Here is a 13,122-nt window from a genome sequence, read left to right as displayed (position 1 = left end):
TATTTTTTACAAAATTGATCAATGAATATTATTTTTCTTAATTTATTCGAAATCATATATAATTATAATTTGTAATTCAACAATCATGAAAGGTGACAAAATAATTAATCCAAAAATAAAAACGACCCGATCTGAACTCAATCCGTATATGGTAAACATCCGACCTGAATTTTATCTGTCAATGACGTGACCCGATCTGAACGAGATCCGACTGAAGTTTACCTGAACATGAATTAACTTGGTCTTTATCTGCTTCGGACCTGAATTGACATCGATATAAACTGAAAATGACCTGACCTAAACCCGATTTGAATATGATGTAAAATCAACCTGAAAATAACCAGAATTAATTTGACCTGTAACTTGATTCGAGTCAAATCATCAAATTAACCTAAATTAATCTGTATCCAATTTTATTCGACCTATCAAAATCCAAATGAAACCTGTTGAATTACCTAATTTTACAGGCTTCCTACAAACAACGTAATGAATATAACGAATGAGAAAAAAAGATCACTTTTTTTATTCTATGAAATAATTCTTCTCTCTGTTAGTAATTTAACAGTTGCAAGCATTTTTTCCCCCTTTGGAACATCTCTGTAATTCTTTAGGGACTGTTATTTATATAAATATTATTATTGTTATCATAGGAAGGAGGTGAGGGTCTGGGTCTATTTTTGCAGAACGATGTGATGTTACAAACAGAGCAGGGACCTCTTCTGTCTAGCTCTTCACCTCCTCCTCCTTGCTATCGTACATTGGTAAAAGGAAAAAGCTTTTTTTTTTTTGAAAAAAAGGAAAAAGCTTTACTTTGGTAGTAGGGGGCAACAAAAGTATCATAAAAAGTTTTCTGATTCTCACTGCATCATTTCCATGTTGGTGAAGGCAGCTGTAGAACAGTAGAGAGAACAAAGAAAAGCTGAGCCTTTTTGTGTTTTTTTTTTCTTCTTCAAAGAATTGGGCTTCATTCTCTTTGGCTCGAGTATCTTGAGGTATATGGTATACTATTAAGGTTGGTTTACTTCAAAAAAGAAACAAAGGTTTTTCTTCTTGTTAAGAAGGTTGAGCAATGACAATGGCATTTCGTTTGGTGTTTGTCTTCTTGGTGTCTCTCTTCTGTTTGAATTTGGCTTCGGGGGATTCTGAAGATGGTTAGTGTTTCATTCTACCTTAACTTTATAAAAGGACCTCCTTTGTTTATTACTCCATGGCTCTCTATGCTTCTTTTCTGGGTTTTGTTTGGGTAACTGAAAATATCTAACCATTAACAAGTTGGAACCTTTTTCTTAACATGTTTTGGAAGTTGGTCTTGTTTTCTTCCTTTAATGGCTGCTGGTTTCGTTTATCATTACAGTTATGGTTCATGCTAAAAGCGACAATCTTTTGGTTTAAAACTTCTCTTTTTCTCTTTCAAAAGGCTTTGAAGATAATTTTGATTCTTCACGTGCCGTCTGTCTCTATAGTTTACAATGGAGCTAACATTCCTTGCTTCTGTCTATGCAATGTAATGTGATGAAGGAGCAACACTGTTGGAGATAAAGAAGTCGCTTAGGGATGCGGACAATGTTTTATATGACTGGACCGACGCACCTTCTTCAGATTATTGTGTTTGGAGAGGGGTCACCTGCGACAATGTCACCTTCAATGTCGTTGCACTGTGAGTTTCAGACACTGCAATTTGGTCTCATTGTTTTGTTCTTTTAATTGTCTTTGCCTTTTGTCATTCTCGATGGTAAATTTTTGTTTATTTGTTCGATAAACTTTTGATTTTCCTTTTTTTTCATTCAGCTGATTTTTGTTTATTTGTTTTGGTTTCTGGCGTTGTAGTAATCTATCAGACTTGAATCTTGATGGGGAAATCTCACCAGCCATTGGAGACCTCAAGGATCTTATTACTTTGTAGTGTTCTTTTTCTTTGCCATCTCCTTGAAATCCAATATGTTTTTCGTTTGAAAAGAATTTTGTGCATGAAATTTGGATTGATTTGAATTGGGATGTGATAAAACTTCTATATTATTTGATCAGAGACCTTAGAGGAAATCAACTGTCTGGACAAATCCCCGATGAGATTGGCGACTGCTCGTCTTTGAAAAGCATGTAAGTGCTTTAACAGGAAAGAGTTCAAGATTCTGATGTTGTGAATGGTTTTTGATGAAGTTCAGTGGCTTGTTAGTTGGATTGAACATTGCTTGTGTTATCAGGGACTTATCCTTTAATGAGTTATATGGAGACATACCTTTTTCAATCTCGAGACTGAAACAACTAGAACTTCTGTAAGTTATGCTCGAAGCATTTCTTACATTAATGTAACAATTGAATTCTTGGTTCGTTAGATGTATTTGAATTTCTTCTTTTCTAATTAATGTTCAGGATTTTGAAAAACAATCAGTTAGTTGGCCCAATCCCTTCAACTCTGTCACAGATTCCGAACTTGAAAGTTCTGTAAGTTATTTCGTATAGTTTCTTAACATCGTTGTATATTTTCATATAGTTTTTATTCATGCCGTGACTTATGATATTGGTTCCAGGGACCTGGCACAAAATAGACTGAGTGGCGAAATTCCGAGGCTCATCTATTGGAATGAATTGTTACAGTATCTGTGAGTGCAAACTGTTGCCACACCCATTCTTTCTATTTTAAAACAATTCAATTTGAATATTTTTCCCATATTAATGATATCATCTCAAGAATTCTTTATCCTGGGTGTTTTTAAATCTTTTCTTTTCTCATTGTTTTAGTGGTTTGCGAGGAAACAATCTAGTTGGTACGCTCTCTACGGACATCTGCCAGCTAACTGGTCTATGGTACTTGTAAGTTTCCTTACATTATTGAACATCCTTTGTTATGTCTTTTTACCTTCCTGAAAGTAAGGCCTTTTTCCGGTCTAACTTCTTCTTACATTTTTTTTTTGTAGTGATGTGAGGAACAACAGTTTGACCGGCAGCATTCCTCAGAATATAGGAAATTGCACTGCCTTCCAGGTCTTGTATGTACTCGTCTAGCTCAAGAGGCTAAATGCTTTCAAACATCTAGATCAGTTAACTAAAGACATTTTTTTCATGTGATTGGTAGGGATTTGTCCTACAACCAGCTAACTGGTGAAATTCCATTCAATATTGGGTTCTTGCAAGTAGCTACATTGTATGAGCTGAAATTTCCCATTTCACAAAGACTGTTGCTAAAAAAATTTAGTTTATTAATTGTTCTCATGTTGATTTTTGTGGTTAGATCATTGCAAGCCAATCACCTTTCGGGGAAGATTCCTTCCGTTATTGGTCTGATGCAGGCACTTGCTGTATTGTAAGTGCATGTTGTTCATAAACTGCAATGAAGTCCGATTCACTATCATTCAAATTCTCTCTTTGTTATGTGATAGAAAATCTTATTTCATGTCAATTTGCAATTGTACTATCCAGGGATTTAAGCACTAACAAGTTAACTGGACCTATACCTCCAATCTTGGGGAATCTGACCTACACTGAAAAATTGTAAGTTTGTGCTATGAAATTCAAAATACGTTGAAGTAGCTGCTAGTGTATTTCTTGAAAGATATTTTGATGGGAATACACCATACACTGTAGATATTTGCACGGTAATCAACTGACTGGATCAATTCCGCCGGAACTGGGTAATATGTCAAAGTTGCACTACTTGTAAGATCACATGGTCTTTGTTTATCTTGCACATTGCCAATGCCAATTGGCATCTGCCAAATATTTGTGCCATGTGATATCTAGTTGGCCATGTAACATATCGGTTATCTCGGTATTTCCTTGTGCAGGGAACTGAATGATAATCTCCTCACAGGGCATATTCCATCAGAGCTCGGGAAGTTAACAGAATTATATTATTTGTATGTTAGACTTTCCTGGTTGTTGAGTTTATGTTTGTTCTTAGTGTGTCATAAGCACTGATACATTTTCTTTTACAGGAATGTTGCTAACAACAAGCTTGAGGGACCTATTCCTAGTAATCTTAGCTCATGCACAAATCTCAACAGCCTGTAAGCACCGATCTTATTATTCCAATGCCATAACTTCCATTCCTCTAAATTTGAAAATCCTTAAACTTCGCTATCTACTGATTGTTTTGATGACAGTAATGTGCATGGGAACAAGTTGAATGGAACAATTCCACCAGCTTTCGAGAGGCTAGAGAGTATGACTTATCTGTAAGCTTCATTCTTGTTATGTTAATGATTTATTTGGTAGCACCAATCTACCAAATGGAGCCTAAATGATTGGTTCCATTGTTCATCATCTAACATATTTTATCCTTTTAATTTCCTTAAATCTTTTTTTTTTTCGCTGAAGCTCGTCACACTATCTTGTTGTCTTACCTCAGGAATCTCTCCTCTAACAATATCAAGGGCTCTATACCAATTGAGCTCTCTCGAATTGGTAATTTAGATACGCTGTAAGTATCAAGTGCCCAAAGGTGTTCATCTTTTATCGTTTTGTTGGTTCTTTGTTTTTTTTTTTCCGAATCAAAATGTTGGTTCTTAGTTGTTTGTTTTCTCCAGGGACCTTTCTAACAATGAAATTAATGGCTCTATTCCTTCATCACTTGGTGATTTGGAACACCTTTTGAAGTTGTGAGCATTTCTAGAAAACGGGATCTTGTTTAAGTGCTTCGCAGAGATTTTTGTCTTATTATTGTTTCTATTTTCTGTAGGAATTTGAGCAGAAATCGTTTGACCGGATTCATTCCGGCAGAATTTTCTAATCTTAGAAGTGTTATGGAGATGTAAGATAGCTTAATCTTTCTTTCATTACTAGACCCTTTTTTTCCATTTCTAACTTCTGGTCTCATCCTTGTACCTTATAGAGATCTTTCTTATGATAACCTATCAGGCATGATTCCTCAGGAACTCATGCAGCTTCAGAACATGTTCTTATTGTAAGTTGATCTGTTGACTCCATTTCTGAACCTTTAGGTACTGCACAGAACATGCATTTGTATATCTTTATAAGTATACATGTATATATTTATATGAAACATCAATAGTTCTGCAAAGAACGATATGCATGTATTCTTATATTCTGTTGATTTTAAACTGCCAGGAGACTGGAGAACAATAGCTTGTCGGGAGACGTGATGTCATTAAGCAACTGCATGAGTCTTACGATCCTGTTAGTCGACGATTCACTAGATTTTTAAATTTATTTTCAGTACAGCTTTAGTTAACAATAGACGGTAACACTGGCATCATATGACCCTATAAGTCTTATGAAACCGTGCAGAAATGTCTCCTACAATAACCTTGTTGGTGTTATTCCCGCAAGCAATAACTTTTCAAGATTCTCACCCGACAGGTTTGATGTTTATAATTTGAATTTTGAACATATGTATTTCTGAGCAGAAAAGCTTGGTTTAGATGCTGACTTTTCCCAAGTAAAAGCTAACTTAGAACTGACAACTGTTTAAGTTTTATCGGAAATCCCGGGCTTTGTGGCTATTGGCTCTCTTCTCCATGTAATGAGTCGCATCCTATAGAGAGAGGTAAACATTATTCATCTATTTTGAAATGATAATAGTGCCAATATTTTTAATATCAAGTTCTTTGGTTCTATTTGGATGAGTATTCATTTTGCTCCTTACTCTTATTGATGCAGTTGTGTTATCCAAAGCAGCTATACTAGGCATTGCACTTGGTGCCCTAGTGATTCTTCTGATGATCTTGTTCGCCGCTTGTCGTCCCCAAAATCCTCTGCCTTTTCCAGATGGATCGGTGGATAAACCAGGTGCCTTCTTTTTTTATACATAAACAAATGCAAGCTTTTGACTCGAAGTCTTTCTAAAGATGCTTTATTGACTAATGGACTTATTAAATGCAGTTACTTACTCGAGGCCGAAACTAGTAATCCTTAACATGAATATGGCTCTTCATGTTTATGAGGACATCATGAGGATAACCGAGAATTTGAGTGAGAAATATATAATCGGCAATGGTGCATCAAGCACGGTATACAAATGTATGCTTAAGAATTGCAAGCCTGTTGCCATCAAGAGACTCTACTCTCACTATCCACAGTGCTTAAAAGAATTTGAGACAGAACTTGAGACGGTAGGGAGTATTAAGCACAGAAATCTGGTCTGTCTTCAAGGATATTCACTTTCCCCTTCCGAGAACCTTCTTTTCTACGACTACATGGAAAATGGCAGTCTTTGGGATCTCCTGCATGGTAAGTCTGTTTTATCTTTGCTAATGTTTCGGGGTTAGAATATGCTGGTAACATATTCTTTCTATATTCTATGGTAAAAGTAGCACCTTATTAGAACCTTACGAATGGCCAATTTAAGATATCCTTTTACCGCAGTTTCTACTAAGAAGAAAAAGCTTGATTGGGTCACGCGTTTAAAGATAGCACTAGGAGCAGCGCAAGGGTTGGCATATCTTCATCATGATTGTAGTCCCTGGATCATCCACAGGGACGTCAAGTCATCTAACATTCTGTTGGACAAGGATTTCGAGCCTCGTATTACTGATTTTGGCATTGCGAAAAGCTTATGCATATCGAAGTCTCACACTTCCACGTACATAATGGGTACCATTGGTTATATAGACCCCGAATATGCTCGCACTTCTCGCCTGACTGAGAAATCCGATGTCTACAGCTATGGGATCGTGCTACTTGAATTGTTAACTGGAAGGAAACCTGTAGACAATGAATCCAATCTTCATCATCTGGTTAGTTTTATATCCATGATCCATCGTTTTGATGGGATATTCTTCATTTTGGGTTGATTACATTATGATTATCATTTCATTCGCCTACCAGATTTTGGCAAAGGCTGCCGAAAATGCAGTCATGGAAACCGTCGATCCAGAGATCAACGGGACATGCAAGGATCTCGCGGCAGTCAAGAAAGTTTTCCAGCTAGCCCTTCTATGCACCAAGAAACACCCGTCGGATCGACGACGATGCACGAAGTGACACGGGTCCTAGGAAGCCTGTTGCCACCAGACACCCCACCAACAAAACAGCCAGCTTTGATCCAATCGACAGCACTTCCGTCAGCCAAGGTCACGAGCTACAAAGACGAGTATGTAAATCTCAAGACTCCACACTTGGTCAATTGCCCATCAATGAGCACCTCAGATGCCCAACTGTTCCTAAAGTTTGGAGAGGTCATATCCCATGAAACCATCAATGTAGGATCAAAATATTCCAAGAATGAGCACAGCAATGAGGATAAGATCATAGTGAAATGTGTATAAAGACACTATGGTATCTCAATTATTGTAGGTTAGAGTAAAAAGGAAAAGGATGGGACTTGAAAGTTGGTAGCAGGCAGTACCACAAATTAATATGATGTTGTATAGATTGTTTTGTGGAATTATGTTGGTAATTTTGTCGTTGTCTCCAATGGGGTCTCTCTGACACCGAAAACTCAGCTTCTGGCTCGGTGGGGTCTGGGTTTAAGGCCGAGATGGGTGGGATTGCAGTGGCAGGTCTCATTATATGCATGACCAGCAATAATGCACCGAGGGGCCTTTGCTGTGATCTGCCTCTTATGAACCTTACCTCTTATCTGTTGTACATCTCTTTGAAAACATCACCAATGATTTGCCTACATGTCACCATCTTATAATTATCTTCTTCTCAAGGGTTGTGCTTTAATCCAACAACCGGACAGGGTCTTTTTCAGACCGTAAGATCGGAAAACTGTGATGGTCTTCGGTTCGGTTTGACTATTTCTGAAATTAAACAAAGCCGAATGGCCAAGTTTTTCATCCATTTCTCAGCTTAACAGCCAAGCAAATAAATTATTAAATTAAAAACTGTAAGAACGTATAGTTGACTCTGTTAAAATAGGAAAATTTTTTGGAAGCTTGCTCCGTTTTGTGCTCAACACTTCCACAAAAACACACTTACATATATTTAACTGTTCTAACTTTGTATAAAACTAAAAAACTTTAAACTTATACAAATAATGTTATATATATGGATCCTAACCTGAATTATATATATATATATATATATATATGGTAAATGTGAACCACTTGTGAAACTTAAATGCATATTTTATAAAATGCTATTTTACTTAAAATATAAACCAGATTCGAACTTGATACGTGTCTTGCTCAGTTTTTGTATATTACGTTTGTCCAAATATTCATTTAAAATATGAACCCAATATTCAAAGCCCGAGCCTTGTCTAACTCTTTCCATAATTATAAAATGCTATTTTACTCTCGTTTTATGTAATTGACTCTTCAGTGAGAAGGCACATCACAATTCCATGGAGAGAACATGAACGATAAAACAAACATAAAATATACCAAAAAGTATACTCTATTATGATGTAAATGCTGAACAAATGTTAAGTTGTTTACACTTGGAAAATTTTAGCACATAACAATACCTGGAAATTTTATCTTTACGTCACGTAGAAGTCGGGCAGCCATCGAGCCGTATCTTCTTGCCTCACTTTCACTAGGCTTCTCATCGGGGAGTCTTGTCAATGGGAGATCGTCGATCAAAGAACTACTTCCACGGTTGTCCTCCTCGTCTTGATCAGTTTTGCTTGGTTCAACCTTGTTAACTTGGAGGTCAATATCCTGAGTCGTTTTCTCCAGAATCTGTGTTAATGGCACACTCTGCCTTCTCTGCAATAACAGCAGGTACTTTACCCCCATAATGAAGAGTTGAATACTCGGATGTTGGTACTTACTGTCCATCTGCATAGAACGAGTAAAAAATTAATCAACTTCAATGAGTGGCAGTTTCACAACAATGAAGATTGGAAGAATTTCTTATCCGAGGCTCAAACCCGTGGATAGTTTCGAGAATGGAAGAGTTTGAGAAAAGTTCAATTTGAAAAATAAAGGACCACCCTTGAATTGATCATCGGCATCTCAATACACAAATGATCGTGCCGGTTGTTCATAGCGGCAGTCTCCAGTCCGGGTTAATATCAAGCACAACAGATGGTAGATCATGCGGCATTCCATTTCAATTTTAAGAAAGTGTATAAATTGTGTACCTTGGCTTTTGGGACAATATTCACGTCAAAGAAATTTTTCCAAGTTTGAAGCATTTGCTCATGGACGCTAGTAGAACGGATCTCATGACCCAACTAAACAGGGCATTTAAAAGCAAAAACGAGTTCGAACACCGAATAAAACAGTTCCAAATGAAATTTTGGAGAAGGTATAGCAATACCATAATTGTGGTTTTGGGGCCTGATAATGCGATAATTGTTTGTAATAGAGGTTCCACAAGATGCTCTGCATAAACCTTAAAAGGCAAAGAAGCATCAGTCCTATATATGCAACTATTCTACACACAGTTTCACGTTACTACAAGAAAATTACCAGAATGACATAAAAATAAACTTTTCGGAAGAATCTATGCTTCTGGAAAACTTACGTCTGTGTCGATAAAGTAGTCAAATGGTGGAGCAGCAGATTTTATATGATGTTCATTTCCCCAATCCAACTCCGCAACCTTAATTGATCCAAATGAATCTAAAACAAACAATACTTCCCAAATGAGATAAAAAAAAAAACAATTATGTCTTTAGTTTCTCCAATACCATTGCTATGTAATTGCCAAATAATTCCACTACGACTTAAGCCAAATTGTTCGGACAAGATTCGTTATGGCACTTTGGTGGGCAAAAGGAAAAAAAAATGAAAATTAAACGAATCATGTAAACTAAATTAGAAGAGCTAAAAAAAACTCGCACCTGAATTAGAATTCATCTGCATGACCCTTGAGCTATTGCGTTCTACATTTCTCCTCAACAACGGCATGACCTCAATTTGGTCTGTGGAAACTACATGACATCCTAGCAATGCCATTCCTGGAAATCACGGTTGAGTCGGATTAAGTAATGTCCGAGCAAATAATGCAGTTATAAAAGACTTGTTGAAAGTCAATTAAGGGGTTAAGGAAAGTCAATTAAGAGGTTAAGGAAAGTCAATTAAGGGGGGCACCGAATTCGGTGGATTGGGCATCAAATTCGGTGCATTAAATTTCTATTGAAAATGGAAATGGGCAAACTGTATTTTAGTCTCTGTACATTTTAGGGTATTTACAAGATTAGTCCTTAAGCTTCAACTATAAATACTCTAACCCATTTAGCTTCAATATCATCCCAAATCATTTCTTTCTCCCAATATTAAAGAGTTTAGAGAGTTCTCTTGTGAGTTGTGAGTGTTTTGTAAACACCTGTAAATTTTCTCTCTTTAGTAAAAGATCTGCAGCAGTCCGGAGACGTAGGCAAAATTGACTGAACTCCGTTATCAATTTCGGGTATTATTTTTCCGCTTTTATCTCGTATTCTCACTAATATGGTTATAGGGAAATTACTCGTACTCGTTTATTTCCCAACAACTGGTATCAAGAGCTTTTGGTGGTGAATTTTTTCGGTTTTTCTATGAGGTTACTATTTACGTGAATAGTGAATTTTGTGAATAGTAAAATTTTGTCAGCGATACGAATTTTTTGACGGAGGTGTTTTAATACACGGTGGTTCGCGGGAATTGTCAAAAACGATCCAAAATAAGCCATATTCGAGGGGGAGCGATGGATTTGAGAAACGAAGTGGATGAGCGCAAGATGGAGCTGCTTATATGCAAGGGAGCAATGAGTGAATGGGGTGCACTCAAGACCTTCTTGGAAGGACTTAGACTAGGGGCGATGCTCGGGGGAGAGCAAGGAGATGCCCAGAGACTTTCGGAGGCCATAGCTGTAGTTGGAAAACTGACTGAGCTTGTAAGAGTCAAGCCAAGTAGCAATGTGTCGTCCAGGCCCATGCCCAGGGATAGTGGCAACAGTGGGGGAGACCGGGAAAAGGTGCAGCAGGGAGATGGTAGAGAAAGCTCTTCGAATGGCCATTGTGAGTCATCGATTGTTCGTAGCCAAGGAAAGCCATCGGGAAAGAATGACAAGGCTAAGTCCGGTGCAAAGAAGAAGGCGAGCAAGAAAAAATTGAAGTGCTACTTCTGTGATGGTCCTCATTTGATTAGAGGATGTCCCGAGAAGCGTCGCCTTACAACCACCATGAAGAGGATGGAAGAAGGAGAAGTAGCAGAAATTGGCGCGGTCACAAGTGTTAAAGCTACCAAGCCAGGAAAAAGACTTGGCCCGATTGATGGGATCAATGCGACCAAGCAAGGATCGAGCCGTGGAGAAACTGCAGGTGTCAAAGCAGTCGAGAAGGGACCCAGTGCGATGGCAAGAGATAAAGCCGTCAAGCCGATGGTGCAAAGTGAACAAGTCCGCTCACAATATGCTAGGATGGAGGCGTGGTCCAAATTGAGGCGTCTCAGGCATAAAGGGACACTTAAGGAGTATGTGAGTCGATTCAGAAAACTTATGCTCAAAGTCCCGAGTTTGACTGAAGAAGATGGGTTCTTCACCTTCATGTTCGGATTGAAGCCATGGGCGAAGAAAATGTTGGAGCGAAGGGAAGTCAATGAGTTGTCTAAAGCCTTGACAACCGTTGAGTCCATCAAAGAATTTGGAGTCAAGAAGAACAAGACTTCCAAAGCAAAGCCGAAAGTCGAAGGTAGCGGCAAGAGATTCTGTAATGAAGGCAAGTCAGAGGATGAAGAATGTTGTTCCTCAAGTGGAAGAGAAAGTCCACTCAATGATAAATCAGATGGTGAGTCTGGGGAAGATGTGTGCAGTCTTGGCACAAGTTCGAGTGTCAAAGATGCTAAGCCAAGGGTAAGAGTCAAGCAAACGAGGGGGCGCAGACTTAAGATGATAGAAGTGTTGCAAAATTACTCGAGAGGAGCCAAGTCATCTAAGGTGATGAATGAACCCAAGATCAAGTTGTCCAGAGAAGAGGACGAACCCAAGATCGAAGAGGCGTTGGGAGTTGGCTCAATAAGGTTCATTTCTTCCAAGACGAGTAGAATCCAAGTGCAAGAAGAGTTGTCCATGTCCAATGAGTTTGCCGAGCATGTTCGTGTAGAGAACATGGCTTCAAAGACCATCTTAAGAGAAGGGTTAAAGCAGGGGTTGCCGAGGATGTTCAAGTGAGGAACAATCCTTCAAAGACTAGTGAACAAGAGTCGGAGGGAGCCAAGACGATAAGGGACAAGGAAACCACGGAGAAACTGCCTAATAACAAGTGGGTTTACAGGACGGTGACTACGGAAAAACTGAAGTTATGTTCAGCTTCAGTTGGCATGCTAGAGTAACGAGACTAGAAATACTGCTGCATCGATCGAGGTGTGAAGACAGATTAAAATCAATCTTCAAGTGGGAGATTGTTGAAAGTCAATTAAGGGGGCTAAGGAAAGTCAATTAAGGGGGCTAAGGCCCCCCCGAATTCAGTGGATTGGGCATCGAATTCGGTGAATTTAATTTCTATTGAAAATAGAAATGGGTAAATTACATTTTAGTCCCTGTACACTTTAGGGTATTTAAAAGATTAGTCCTTAAGCTTAACCTATAAATACCCTAACCCATTTAGCTTCAACATCATCCCAAATCATTTCTTTCTCTCAATACTAATGAGTTTAGAGAGTTCTCTTGTGAGTTGTGAGTTTTTTGTAAACACCTGTAAATTTTCTCTCTTTAGTAAAAGATCTGTAGCAGTTCAGAGACGTAGGCAAAATTGGCTGAACACCTTTATCAATTTCGGGTATTATTTCTCCGCTTTTATTTCGCATTCTCACTAATCTGGTTATAGGGAAATTACTCGGTTAATTCCCAACAAGACTTCCCCCATAACCCGACCACGAGTACTAATTGTACAAAATTGGCACAATCCAATTCACCATTATTAAAAACAATATCGTTCCTCATTTTTAAAATCGACCACATAACGGCTCTTGGGAAAAACCCTTAAACTTTTGATCGGGGTACAAGATCAAACCAAACTGAAAATAAAGCTACAGGGTACTCCGAAATTGCAAAGAAAACCTCCTAATATCGCAAAAATTTAGCCCATAATCCCCAAGAGACTTTGCAAGAAAAGAATGGGTGAGAAATTATTTCTTGAACCAACCCACAAAACGGACAAGATGGATCTTCTATACCTTGCATCCCACGTTTTATTAACTATACTTTGACAACAACCTTCTTGTGCACCACCTACCAAACAAAAGATTCAACTCGAGGAGGAGCCACACCAACCCACACATTTCTTTCCCA

At 38.2% G+C, this 13,122-nt stretch overlaps 1 protein-coding gene and 1 pseudogene across 1 annotated transcript; one reads left to right on the top strand and one right to left on the bottom strand.

Annotated features, from left to right (window-relative positions):
- Positions 1-986: 986 nt before the first annotated feature.
- Positions 987-7,490, top strand: LOC120147832 (annotated as a pseudogene).
- An 864-nt stretch (positions 7,491-8,354) lies between these two features.
- LOC120147845 lies at positions 8,355-9,812 on the bottom strand. The gene is made up of 5 exons (XM_039161121.1): positions 9,698-9,812; positions 9,377-9,476; positions 9,172-9,247; positions 8,993-9,085; positions 8,355-8,687 (listed from the first exon to the last, which is right to left on the bottom strand). The coding sequence occupies exons 1-5, from the start codon at positions 9,810-9,812 to the stop codon at positions 8,355-8,357; spliced, it is 717 nt and encodes a 238-aa protein (XP_039017052.1).
- Positions 9,813-13,122: the final 3,310 nt, after the last annotated feature.

Source organism: Hibiscus syriacus, unplaced genomic scaffold (assembly GCF_006381635.1).
Source record: "Hibiscus syriacus cultivar Baekdansim isolate YM2019G1 unplaced genomic scaffold, ASM638163v2 tig00110944_pilon, whole genome shotgun sequence".
Classification (NCBI taxonomy): Eukaryota; Viridiplantae; Streptophyta; class Magnoliopsida; order Malvales; family Malvaceae; genus Hibiscus; species Hibiscus syriacus.
Note: the sequence above shows the minus strand (reverse complement) of the source record. Positions and strands in the feature narration are given on the sequence as shown.

Bases quoted from the DNA above. Each gene is read 5' to 3' on its own strand.
- LOC120147845 (XM_039161121.1), bottom strand. From the start codon at position 9,812: ATGGCATTGCTAGGATGTCATGTAGTTTCCACAGACCAAATTGAGGTC. The intron at 9,477-9,697 runs GTGCGAGTTTTT...TGTTTGTTTTAG, and splicing joins GCAGATGAATTCTAATTCAG to ATTCATTTGGATCAATTAAG. The intron at 9,086-9,171 runs GTATTGCTATAC...TGCCCTGTTTAG, and splicing joins GCCCCAAAACCACAATTATG to TTGGGTCATGAGATCCGTTC.